The sequence below is a fragment of the Channa argus genome, chromosome 5 (genome assembly GCF_033026475.1).
Source record: "Channa argus isolate prfri chromosome 5, Channa argus male v1.0, whole genome shotgun sequence".
Taxonomy (NCBI): Eukaryota; Metazoa; Chordata; class Actinopteri; order Anabantiformes; family Channidae; genus Channa; species Channa argus.
In genome coordinates this window covers 29,096,269-29,110,124 of record NC_090201.1, presented here as the reverse complement: position 1 = coordinate 29,110,124, position 13,856 = coordinate 29,096,269, and the positions used below count along the sequence as shown (strand labels likewise).

At 40.9% G+C, this 13,856-nt stretch overlaps 1 protein-coding gene across 12 annotated transcripts in view; it reads right to left on the bottom strand.

The window, feature by feature from the left end:
- Window positions 1-13,856, bottom strand: part of LOC137127293 (dedicator of cytokinesis protein 3-like) — a 164,797-nt gene that overhangs the window by 104,873 nt on the left and 46,068 nt on the right. For all 12 annotated transcript variants that reach the window (XR_010914405.1, XR_010914402.1, XR_010914403.1 and 9 more), the window contains exon 2: window positions 5,494-5,577. Coding sequence is in view for 8 of the 12 variants with exons in the window: in XM_067504094.1 (XP_067360195.1) it covers window positions 5,494-5,577 (84 nt within the window). In the remaining 4 variants the exon portion in view is untranslated. The remainder of the gene's footprint in view (window positions 1-5,493; window positions 5,578-13,856) is intronic.

Below are 13,856 nucleotides of genomic sequence, written 5' to 3'. Positions count from 1 at the left end.
CCAAGAAGAATTTATATCAGGAGCTGGAAGCAGGATTATTATAGTGAACAAACTGGCACCTAGTCCCTGATGGTCAAACAGAGGTACATGATGAAAAAGTTTCCTTTTGACATTTCCTGTAAATGTGTAAAGTGACCCATATCCTCAAACAGTAATAACCCTGAGAAGCAAATATTACCAATACCTGATCAAACAATAAGAAAAACTATCAAGTGATACACTTATGAAGACTGTGTCAGCCTGGATTCTTCACATTAACCTTCATTTTATCTTCTTACAGAATTATGAGATCCATTTCTCAGTAGCTCTACATGATCTCATATAAATATGGAGATGGAAGCTTAATTGGACGGTTAATTAATAACCAATCAAGATTAATTTATCACCATCGTTAAGATGTCTGTGTTTTCTCCCTAGACTCTCATCTATATGATAATCAGACTGTGGCTGGACTGGCAGTGTCGGGGTCCATTTGCAAGGCTTGAGATAAGGAGGGTGTGTGTGCTTGTTTTCAATATGTTGTAGGGACTCAACTTCCTTTAGGGAACATAAAGCAAAGAATTATAGGATTTTAGGATGCTGTTTGTTTCAAAGTTTGGGTAAAGGTCAGTCAAGTGGTGGTTAAGTTAAGGTTAATTTTGTGTGCCTGGCTGGTTGAGTTTATTGCCTATATTAGTTAAAGCAGAGGGGACTGAGCTGAGTGTTTGTATGCAATTTACTGCATTGATGGCAACAACACAGGTGCAGACATTGTCCATTGTCACACAGTCTCTCTCTGAAGAGGAGTAATCATCATTCTTTCTGTCATCGTCTCCCCATCCAAACGGCCCGCTAAGTGGCTATTAGAATAATTATCTGGACTGTTATCACAATAATTCACAGTAATCACCACTGTAAATCATCTGTTAGTGGGAGGCACAACTCAAGGAGCCACTTTCGTTGAGTAAACGCTGCTTCAGCACGAAGCCATTAAGAATATGTGTTATACAAATGATTCAGGCTCCATCAAGCTATCAGAGGCGATTCCTGTGTCGTATCCCTGTAGAGCACACCCCGAGCTGGTTTATGAAAAAAGGAATTACAATGGACACTCTTGGGTGCTATTACTGGATCAACAAGCAATTACAGTTGTGAAGGTGATTGAATGCAAGCTGAGCTGCAGCTGAGCCACGAAGCCCCTCACTGTGGTCACAGCATCCTCACTTCATACAACACTGCTGATGCACAGGGGTCAAATCAGGTCACTGTGCAAATACGGATAAAAGGAGGAGAGGAAAAACACAGCTAATTACAGTGGGAGCACAGTTACTGCAGTGGTTACCATGGAAATAATAAGAAGAAATAATCCTGAAACAGAAATTGGATGCTTATATAAATACTTCACAACACTCAGCATCTGTAAAGGACCTGATGACATTTTTCAGACCTCTGCAAGAACGGTTCTTTTCGCAGGATGCTCTGCTGAGGTGTGGTCTACTGAACTCAATTTATCATGTGAAGTACAGTTTGGAAACTTTTTGGAAACAAAAAGTCATAAAATGAAATACACATATGAGACCCTGCTGCGTTCTAATAAAAGTTCAGCCTTTTATTAAACAGTGAAAGCAAAATGAACACACTGAAGACTGAATTAAATCAGCAGTACAGCAATAGAAAATATAAAACAACATATGTACTGTAAATATTATATAAATTCAATCTAGACAGATGAAGTGTTATGTTTCTTCGTCTACTTTTCCATTCTTCCCCTTTCGATCCTGCCTCCCAACATTATCCAGTCAGCTTGTTCGATGCACAATGCATTGATGAGATTTGGGAGGTTTGCACGTCGGGGCCTCTATGGCCTACGGTTACCCATAATTCCCATCTCAGAATAGGTCTGCGTTGACATGTTCGTGTAATGACGTAGTATTAATTTAGTAGTATTATTAGTAGTATTAAGTATTAATTTTCTGTGATTATGAACATTCACATGGATTCTGTTACCTTGTGCTAAAATGGTAGTTTACAAGGATGATAATTAGGACCAATCTGCCCCTGGTGGACACCATTTACTCATCCAGATAAAGTACACAAGCAAGTTTGAGACGAGCATGTTCACTGTTCTCAAATAGTGAATGTGTCCCAGCCCTTATCACTGTGAGCTGTAGACACTGGTAAAAATCTAATTTAACATAGACTTAGTCCAGAATGCTGCAGCCTGACTCGTGTTCCACCTCCTCAAGTTTTCAGACAACTCTTCTCCAGCAGTGGTGCTGACCTGCAGGGCAATGAAGGGAACTTCTTCTCTCTACCTCCAAGCTTCCCTGCATCCTGACCCAACCACTGCACTTGGATCACTCTGAGAACCCTCTGCTTGCTCATCTCACTCAGGAACTTCTTTGTTCTGGTTCCACACTGATGGAATTAACTCTCCATCGAGGTTAAAAGTACAGAATCACTCATCATGTTCTTCTGCAGGCTGAAAACACACTTTTTAGACGAGATCCTTATTCGCTTATAGGAAAAACACTCAGTTGTAATCAGTGTAGTTGTTGCTTTTATTAATGGATCGTGATCCCAGCTGTACAATCTCCTTTTCCCTAAACATTAAAAACAAGCAATGCAAAATATGTCCAAACAGCCTAGAGGTGGTGGGTAGTTCACCAAAAAATCTTTTAAAAAAAATGGGGATCAGAGTGTCAAAAACAATACAAAGAATGAAAACATAATTCCGACAATAGTCAGATGTCTATGAAGCATCTCAAATGTTGCCTCTCAGATCTGTAGTGTAGTAGATGTGCAACAAAAACAGTTTAAAATCATCCTGATCTCTGTCAGACATTAGTTGTGGTGTGTTACCTGTGGTGTGTGTCACAGTAAACTAAAACAGAAATTTTGCTTATTGAACCCTAGAAGTTTACTTCTTAAATTATCCACTTCACCCACATCGCAATCTAATGTCAGATTATCTTGTCTCAGTTTGATTGTTTAATATTTAAAGCTGTTATTCCCTGACAGCCGGCTCTCTCCACCATAATAGCAGAAGCTTGCTGCAGAAGATTTGTTATGGCTGAGAAGCCTCTTGAAAATAATGAGAGGCTGCTCTTAGATGGGACTATGGGTACTTCAATAACGCTGACAGTACTAAGAATGAAAGTCCCATACTTTAAAGTGCTGCTACACTCTTAATTGTACTCTAAGACTAAGTGTTATGGCTGCAATGTAAAATTTAAAAATGGAACATAAGGACTGCATTCGCACAGCTTGGCCGCCATTTCCATATCACTGACATTATAGCCATTGAGCTTGTGTCTGGAGAGGATAATTTGGTCTTAGTGCAGGCAGAGAAGTGGTAGCCTCTGTGGAGCAGGGAAAGACAATTTTAGGAAACATTTTCCTAACATATCTAACACTCAGTGTGCACTTTTGGATAAAATCTCTGCAGAAGCTCGATTTGCAACAATGGCTCACATACATATACACAGTCTGTTCAGGCAGGAATGGAAGTTCAGTAAAATCCTTAGAGAAAGAAGAGTAAAGGTAAAAGGAAAGGCAATAAAATGGTTGGTATAAGAAGCAGGTTTTTGCTGCTGGAGATGAAAAGTGTTGGCCTCATATCAAAAGCTACTCATTGCACAATCTCTCATAAATATCTTTTCTGCTCTGCTAAGCCAACCACTGTTTGAAGGGCATTTTCTGTGATGACGACAGGAGCTGAGGGAATCTAAACCTTGCAGTGGGGATTTTGGACAGAAGTTAACCGTGGTTTGCCCTGATAATCGCTGTGTGTTGGAGGGAAAGCCGTGCTACCATTTTGTTCCACAAGGGCTCAGATAATCACTCGTGTCCCTCTCTGGAAGGGTCGCTTCTCATAACAAGGGCGAATTAGAGGCTGATTGGATGTCACGAACTTACTGTAGCTCGGCCTTGAGCGTGTTGACAGTGAAAACAAAGCAAACGAGACAGAAGAGAGAACAATGTAGGAGCCAGGGAGGTGGAAGTAGAGGAGAATTTAGATGAGGAAGGGGAGGAAAGAATAGAACACTGGGGTGAGGAACTGACAGGGGGTAAGTGGAGGCAGAAAGAAAGAAGCAAAGTGAACCAACATTGTTCCATCCTTCCTGTCACATTTCCCTGTGTCTGACAAGCATCTTCCCCTCAGTACAGAAGAACGTCTGGCACTGTACCCGTGGTGCCGGCTCCCCCAGCTGTGGCCAATGTGGCACATACTCCCACGTTGTCTGCAAAACAACATTTCCTGGCTTTGGACTCATCCTGGCCTCACTTGCTAATTTCAGTGAAGCAAACCAGGAACAACAATGGGAGATACGCTGGTTAATAACTTGGGATCTCCTCCAGGCCTGCACTTGGCTATTACAGGCTGTTTGCACTCATTACTTGAGAGAACTACAGATGCGGCAGTATAACTTCTTTTTACTGTGCACTTTTGTGACAGCACTGCTGCAGCAACATTAATGTGAAAGCTTTTCTCTCTGGGGGAAATGGGCTTTAATTCACTGGGGCAAACGGCAGCTTCTGACGGCAGCTACTTCCACCAAAGATGGAGTGGAAATACCACAGACGAATCATGGTTCAGTACAGTGTGGGTGACATCAGGTGCTACAGAAGCCTCCAAAGCTCTATATTTATGGGCAGCTTTCAACAATTTGTAGAAACATGATAAATACTACATTTTGAGAGCGCACGTCTGAGCAGAGACGTTGTAGTAAGTTCAGTTTCCACAGTAACAGGACTGAATGCTTTAGACCTGGTTACACAGCAAAACAGTTGAAAAAACGAAACAAAAAGAAAACTTGAGCACTGATGACAGCTGTATGGTCAGAAACTCCTAAAAGAATTCAATCAGAGTTAGTTTGTACCATAAAAAAGCAGCACAGGAGCAAGTGTCTTTAGTCTTTAGTTACATCAAAGGTCCTAATTCAGATCTTTAAATCTGATTTTAGGTTGATGGTTGACATTCCTAACTGGCATTTATCTGACCACTTAGGCCTTTAACTGCTACACAGAATTGAAGATGTGTGACTCCACCAGTGGGAACATTTGCTTGAAACAACCCCTTCAGCTGTTAAGAGGCTGAACCATGGAAGTTCACTAAATAGCTATTTCACTACCAGCAAGAGCTGCATAGTGACATTAATTAGTGTTATTCATATCTGCTCTATATCGGTTTGAAATTCTGATTACAGGTTCTCAAGAACAGTTTTCTTTAGGGTTCTTAGGTTTGACAGTTAGGGTTACAACTTCTAGTAACCAATGCTAATTATAATAGGGTGCAAAGAAAAAATGAAAACAAAGCATTTCGATGAAGTTCCCAAACATTCCCCTCATCTTTTTTTGGTTTCTAATGAGATTTTGTCATTTTGGTGCAAATTACAACTGTATGCAAAGCACCGCTGTAGCCCAGTGATCCTTACCAAACTCAAAAGCTCTACCCCCAGAGTCGACCATCTAACCCTGGGCACTGCTACCACAGACAGATGTCAGTCTTACCTTCACATTTCTCCAGAATCTGAACCGTCTCTCCCACCTCCAGGGCCAAACCGTGAGTCACTGAGCCCCGGAAGCTGCAGATCACTGCAGAGAAAAGGGGAGAGAGGGAGAAAAAGATAGAAAATGTGAACATTGTAGCAACTGCACTGCTTTCTGTGGCACACATGCTGCCGTTACATTATTTAACAGCTCGTTCATTTTGCAGCATACATTAGGTCACAAATCCCACGAATATCATCTGCCTTCATCCCTTCCATCATCAGCAGCATGACGTTAGCATCAGAGCCTAAACACATCCACTGTCCTCGCTGTACCAGGCAGTGTTGATATTCATATTCCTCATGACTGCATCAGTGCACACACACAAAACAACAGACGTCAGTGCTTCTCCTACTGCTGTGGTCACTGTAAGTCCCTCTACACACGAGCTTGAAGTTAAATAAGTGTCACCTTCTGCACAATAGGGTGCATTTCTGGAAGAGTCTAACACCTTGAAAAGTGAGGTATTTCCAAGCCTCAATCACAGAGGAACTCATTCAGATCTTAGTCTCTAACCAAAAGGGGGAACTTCCAATCCCCAACACCGGTTGTGCCAAACAGGAAATAAGCCTTCCAGAAACAATCACACCAGTGAAGACACAAGTTCAACGAAATAGGCAGAACGATGGCCCCAGAGCTAAATGTAGACTTTGCCTTTTGAGAAGTTTCTCAAAAGGTTTCTGGTCCCTGGAAAAAGTTCACGTGGGTAAAAAGGGGCTTTAGTTTGTCGCCAAACACATGGAAATCACACTGTATTCAAAATAAAATATTGCAGCTTTGGGGTGTTGAGATCTATGGTGAAGATACTCCCCACTTGTCTGAACAAAGTCTTAATCTGCATATTTCACTCTGCACTTCCAATCCCTGCATAAACACGATAAGAATAACATGATCAGCAACCGCTTATAAAATATGAATGTAAATTGCTTTGCAGGAAGTCTGTGATAAAATCGCCTAAAGGTAAAGCAGCACTCTTCCCCAGTCTGTGGAATTGTTAGACTGGGCCAGGAAAAACTGTCTGTTCTGCTTTTATCTGTTAAACTGATTATTCGAATGAAGTCTCTTTGAGTTTGAAGACCAGACATGTTAAGGTCAGTGTATTTTATTTCTGCTATTAGATTCTCATCCACCATGTGGTGAATCAAGCTCAGAAACAAAGACTTTTTTGTCCTTTTGGCCAAAAGACGGTCACTGTGCTCGGGGCCCCATGACAGTCACTATCATCAATGCATAAAGCCGGGCTATTGCTACAACCTTTGTTTAAACCGTTTGTAAATGCAAACAAGTCCCTGGTGTTATCAAGGTTCACATTGTGTTATTTACTTTGTCTCTGACACTATTAATCATTGTTATTTGTTATACTTCATCTTTTGGCACAGAGCTCTTCTCTCTCATCCAACAGCGCACAGGCCTGAAGCAGTGCTGAATGTCTTCATTATGGCTCAAAACTATATTCACTAACTATATTCACACAGAGTCACTTCCAGAAGTTCTGTTGCTAAAGCGAAGCATAAAATTAAAACGGGATGTGAGTGGAGGCAAAATACTGATCAGTAATGGTTGTATTTCTACACTGAGAGCAGCTTTACAAAAGCTTTTGCAGTATATTTGCTCTAATTCCTAAGCTGGCAAAACATAAAAAGCAGTGAGAACATCATAACTCGACTGAAAAACAGCAATAATAATAAGTGAGCAACTTGAGGTTCAGTGTCTCACTCAGACTGGAGGGGCAGGGACTCAAACCACTGACCCTGTGGTCTGTTAACACCTCTCTTACCAACTTCTTATCTTTCTCCTGATTTTGTGCATGATAAGAGCCCACTGAAAATTGATTTTACTGCTGTGTGGCATGAGAGAAACCTAGTGAAACTACTAGGAGGTAGAAGGTCACCTGCTGAGCCATAATTATGTGGTGATAAAAGCTGGTAACAGCCCAGTGAAACGTGGTGCATCAAGCCAATGTTTAAAAGAAACTCCAACTAATCAGCAACAGAACCATAACAAACGTATTTTACTGTGTCCTGTGTTATGTGGAAAAGTACTGGCTCGGTGTGCACCATGAAATCGAAGGAGGTTTTAATTACTGACTGTGTTTCTTTGGCTGCACTGCAAACAGATACACCAACTGCCCCTGTGTTGGATTTCTGACAGAATAGCTCCTCAGAGATTGTTTGTAGGTAACAGAATTCTGTGATTTGTATTATTAAACTAAGCAGTAAGACTAAAATCTTTAAGAACTGAAACTCAACTTCAAAACTAAATGAAACCTACTGACCTCCAGCCACCAATTAAGAGATTGTGCCCATAACTTGCCTCTAATTGCTGAGTATGTACTGTTCTGTGCCTCACATTATGCAAACCACCCACACTCACGCAAAGATTCATCCAACAATCTGTGGCTGAGCTGCTGATCACAGTCTGATGCTTTGAGCTCACACCTCAAGGCTGCAGGATTGTTTGCATGTGTCTCTCTGTCAGTGTCATCAATCTCTCCCTCACGCTTCTGGACTCTATCTTTCTGTGTCTCTTTCATTTGTTCATTGTCACTTGCTGTCATCACAGTTACTTGGTTAGTGTCAGTCTGTTACAAAGACTGTATTCTCTTCCCATCCTGCTGTCCTGGCCTGTACTCAGACAAAATGTGGAAGAAGGGACGAGATGAGAATGCATTGCTCAAGTGGTGGTCGTATGTCCCACTGTGAGAAATGTTCAAAGATGGTACTGTGACAGTCTTGCAACCAAAGTTAGGACAAATTTGACTGCCACTACCACAGACTTACAACCAAAAGACCTGCAGCATCAAAGAAAGATCAGCACTACACTAACAAGATGAAGACAAAACAACAGAAAACTAACATCAAGTTCTCTTTGCAAAGTTGGCATATTTTTTCTAACCATGACCAGGCCCACACCCTCCTCCTCCTTTGATTGTTTTCCATACACAGAAACATCACTACTGCAAGGGCTCAGGAATTAGCGTCTTAGCTTAGATTCATTGTTTACAACAGGCAAAGAACATGGAAGACACATGCTGGTGACTTGTGTCATATCCTATGGTTCAGCAGTTGGCATCATTATACAGTCTACATCTACAAGTCCTCTAACTTTACCACCTCTATGTTCCAGTAACTGTTAGCTGAAACTGTTATGTAAAGTGGCACCTGTTAAAAATTACATCCCATTTGGCCTCACAAAACAAAATTGTGAATACTATTGCTTACAATGGAGCCAAAATGGCAGCCAATTTTACAGGCTAAACACAGGGTTCAGCACAAAAAAATCAGGGGTAGGTTAGGTTAGCGTTAGGCACCAAGTAAAGAGACTACTTAGTAAAAACATTCCCGGTCTGCCTTGAAAATCAGTACAATACATTAAAGTTGATGCTGCATCCAAGTTTATTACATCCATGTCCAACAGTATGGCTTTTAAAAATGTATTAGACTGGTGAAATCACTGTCTGAACTTCTAAGCTCTAAGTTAAACTCAGCGATGAGATAGGTAAACACAAATATTAATTGGAATCAACAGCTGTTTAGTCAAACTAACACATGAACAAAAGTCTTTGTGCAGAATGTCAAGCATTGCATCCAGTGACCAACAAATATTACAGGTAAATTCGCGGCGCAGTGAAGCCCCGTCTCCCACAAATACGACAAAACTGCAAATATGACAAAACTGCTCGATTATGTTCTCATGCAACATATCTTTAATTTGATGGCTTTGAGGGTGGATGTGGGTGTGACTGTCACACCACAACACACTGCTCCAACAACAATTCAATCAGTTTGATAAGCTGATTAAATTTTCATTATTTGAAACCAAAAGAACAAATCACAATAACTCATGTTTACCTTCAAGTGGACAATAACAAGAAAAAATGAGATTAATCTTCAGTTAAAAGGAAGAAGATTAGATTCATTAAGTCTGATCTTTATAAACTCACCACTCCATTCACATTGTGTCAAATCCAGAGATTAATGACGACGGAGATGCACCTTTCCAACAGTGACTACACAGTGCGAACCTTCATTTGTTTTCTTGGTGTGTACACAGAAGAGATATTTATGACTCCAAATTAAAAGTTTTACAGTTGTTAGAGTTAAATGTCTGTTAGTGGCTTTGCTTTCTGTGATTTATTGTAGCTGACAGCAGCTTGACCTTAATGCCTCATACTAGACCATAAATTATGGAGGCACTGCTGGTTTTAATGAAAGTGGGTTTTTGTGGGGACAAAATAGCAACTAGCAAGCTCCTGTGGATAAACAGTTTATTTTAACCTCCTGCTTAAAGAAAGAGAGAAATGCTACATTGGCTAGAACAGATGTTTAACATAGTAAAAGTATCTCATCCATGTCTTCAAAACACACGGAAAAATGTAGAAGACCTGACAACAGCTGAAAAACATAATCAGTGAGACATATTTCCACAGCGAACAAAATAAGCATTTCTATTTACAGAATCCCAGCTCCCTGTCAGACATGTATTACCTGATAGCACTGAATCAATCAAAGGCTAAAGACAAAAATCCCATCTTGATGAAAATGTTCTGTATTCATATCTCAGATTTAGCTTAATCCTAGAGCAGAATATAGATCCTGACCTCGCCTGTAAACCCTGAAACATCTTTGTATTACATGAAGTGTATTTATCTAAATAAAACCTTTGTGACTGGTATAAGCTACGTGGACGTCAGCACAAATCACTTCGTTCATAACCTTTTGCATTTGTTTGTTCACATTTTCCTTTTTTCCTTATTTGTTTCTTCCTCTAGTGAGATTGTCACCAAGCAGAGAGCTGTCCAGAGACAATAAGTCATGGAAGGACTCACAAACACTCACTCTGAGTGTCTGAATGTGTTTGTGAGAGGGAGGAAAAGCTCCCACAAATATGTCAAAAATAATGAATGTGTCTTTGTAGCTCAATGCTGCTCCAAGACAGGAAGATTGAATTTAGTGTATGAATTCTAAAGTTTGTTTTAATATCTAATTGCTGATCCAGAGTTTAACCAAAAGTGAATTGTGTGTATAATCACTGTGTATCATTAACAACTGCACATAACAGTGTTGGTTTGTTTAGCATGAGATTTGATTTGTGGGTGTTTGACCAAAAAAGATAAGCAAACAAATCAACACATGGTCAGAATGTTCAGGAGAGAAACTGCAGCCTCTTAGAAACTTTTATTGAGTGAAACACTGAAGGATGTCAACTCCAAACAGCACTAGGACAAAACACTAGATATGATTTTCTCTAATGATCATATCATTACTGAGTCACCCACTGACCCACAAGTATATGGAGAACTTTTGATCAGACAAATCAGCTGCTAAATTTTCAAAACCATCGTCCAGACAGTCAGAATTCCTCCTTAAAGCTGGCGAGAAGGCTGAAACTTGCATTAACATGCTCCCTTAATGTTAAGGTGGTTAGAGGTTAAGACCAAACTAAGGTGTCCGTACACGAATAAGAGGGTTCAGTGAGCAGGTGACGAAGGTGTAGACGGTTGGGGAATGATGGGGGAGGGACAAACAGATGTGACGACTGCCTGTAGGTTTGCAAACCCAGAGGAGCATCGTATGGGCTGCATGCAGCCAAACAGATTAAAACATACTTGGCAGGTGCTAGACGCCACAGCGTTGACGGGCCAACACAAAACTGGAGGCACTGTGGAGAAATCATCTACCATAACACAATATTTCAACAGTGAACTGTGTGGATGTCAGCATGAATACACGTAGGCTAATGTCCCTGTAAATGAACTAAATATGAATGTTTCACACACAAATCTAGTTATTTTCCTATACGAGGTTTCAGAACTTCAGGTGTGTGGTAAAGGCTCTTTACAAAAAGTATATGAACACACTAAATGTGGAAGGAGGAGGGAAACGTTAAATCAAACATTTATACAATATGAGTATCGAGAGGTCATTGGTTCATCAATTCAGCTGCATTTGTTAGTGCACGAACAGCCACGACCTTTGGGGGCAGAACGACGAGAGGTTTTGTCTGAAAACGAACTGTGACGACCTGACTCTATGCTTTATGAGATGATAAACACAATCCCATTTGTGCCATCGTCAGTCTGGTGTTTGATCATTTTCCTGATGATCTCCTTACATTTGAATTTACATTTCAATAAAATGTGTGTTTAAAGGCCAAATTCTAATCCAGTCATTATTATTGACTGTGGTTTTACTGTCAGTTCTTTTTTCAAATTCTCAAGTGTAAAGTGGTCCCTTTGCAAAGTCTGTTTAAACATGAGCATTCTAAGCCAATAATTCATAATACGGAGACATCAGAGAGACGGTTTACTGTTACATGTGATAAATCAGTGGCACCGATGACACAGACTTCGCTTCAATCAGTAAATCTTCTTCTTTTTCACGGTGCAGTGAGCACAAGTGTAATGATGCAGACTGGGGTTCATTGGTGTTTCTACTTCCATCCATAGACAATTTAGTGAGTGGAAATTAAGCTTTTAGGAAAATAAAGTTGAAATGTGTGAGTCCTGCCTTAAGCTTCTTAATTAATTCTCTCTTACTGTAAACAGGACTAATGCACAACTCGCTCCATAATGTTGATCTTAAGCCTCCCATCTGCCCAGTGCTGCAGAATGTGGCTGCCCAACATATTACACTCACATTTAGCTGTGTTCCATCCACAAGCATATGAAAGGGAATAGATGGGGATCCCTCGAGTGTGAGCCAGAGCTGCACTGAACCACAGGGAGTGTGTATGTGTGTAGATCTTCAGAGAAGGCTTAATTTTTCAAAGTACAAAACAGTTTGTGTTTGTGTGTTTGAGGGAGCTCATTCTCTATAAATGAGTTTCTGTGCATGTAATGGCATGTTCTGCATGTGTGAGTGTGTGCTGAGTGTCAACATGCCCTGCGAACAGATCTCATCTTAATTAAGACTTGAAGCCTGTCACTTTAACATCCTCCTCGATGCCTGCAGGCGCACGCAAATTCTCAAGTGCACTCGAATGGATGGAGTGTGTGTGTGTCTGTGTGTGTGTGTGTGAGAGAGATTTTCCCCATACCCCCTAGTTACTGCTGCTGCACAGCTGATGGAGAGGAAGAGGTTTTATAAGTGTGATGAGGTAGAAAAAAAATCAGTGCAGGAGCAGAGAGAGGAAGAGAGATTAGAAGCCAAATATGGTGATGAGAGAGAAAAGCAGCTTTTTTTTAAACATGTGTTCCTTTCTTTATTTGTACGCATGTAGAGTGATTGTGTGTGTGCACATGCAGATTTCCTAAAGCTTTTAAGCCACTAAAACAACCTACTGTAAGATGAAACATAGACGCTGAATAAAGAGGAATGGGCTGGAAAAAAAGGAACATGCAAACAGAGCAGTCTCTCAGCAGCAGCAGCAGAACTAGGACACCTCCATGAAGCGACAGCAGTGACTGGAACAGCACAGACAGCACTCACCAACCCACATACAGCTGAGACAAAGTGCACCGCACAGATGGGAAGCAGATCTCAGTTTGCTGAGCCTGGAGATCTGCTCCCTGCTATTAACAGGCTAAACAGGAAAAGTGTCTCCGTAATCAGGGGTTAGGGAGGTTGGTAAAGGGCGGCTCCCCCGAGATGATGTGTGTTGCTCATCAGCATGGACTACAGAGAAAAGATGTTGGGATGTCTGTTCCACAACACAGCCTTCAACTTTTTGTTGATGATTAGAAGGCAACTCAAACTGGATCCCAGAAGAGAGAAAACGGATGAATTTAAAGGCGGGATTTGTATTTTGGACCTTTTTTATTCCTAATTCAGCTACTTTCCACAAGGATGCCAAGTAGTTTTTTAGCCTGCTCAGAAAAAAGTCCTACAAGGTGTGGGTGTGCAGTCCTCTTAGTCCTGGGGTGTCCAAAGTCTGGCCTGTGTCCATATGTGGCACTAAGCCAGATATTATACGTCCCAAGGTTTCCTCCTTAAAATGTTTTTATGGCCTGTCAGCACTGTCCAACATAACTGTGTGTTACAAGTTAAACTTGCAGTGTCTCTTGCCACCTCAGGGTGGCAGCACCATTCTGCAGCACTGTCTGGGTGAACTTGGCGGTAAACTTATCGAAGGTAAAACCAATTTTGTACCATGGCCAAGACCTCAGTATTACCCCCATTAGTTCCAGTAAGTGACCTATGCCATCGTCTATGAAATTCATAATATATATTTTGTGCTACAGGGTTTTGAATTTGCAGTTGTTGACATTGTTGTGATACAGAATTTTATTACATCTATTTGTCAGCATTTTCACATTAGGGAATTTGACCCTGTTTAAAAAGTGTGGACACCCCTGGCTCAGGCTAAAGTAGGTGAAGTTACAT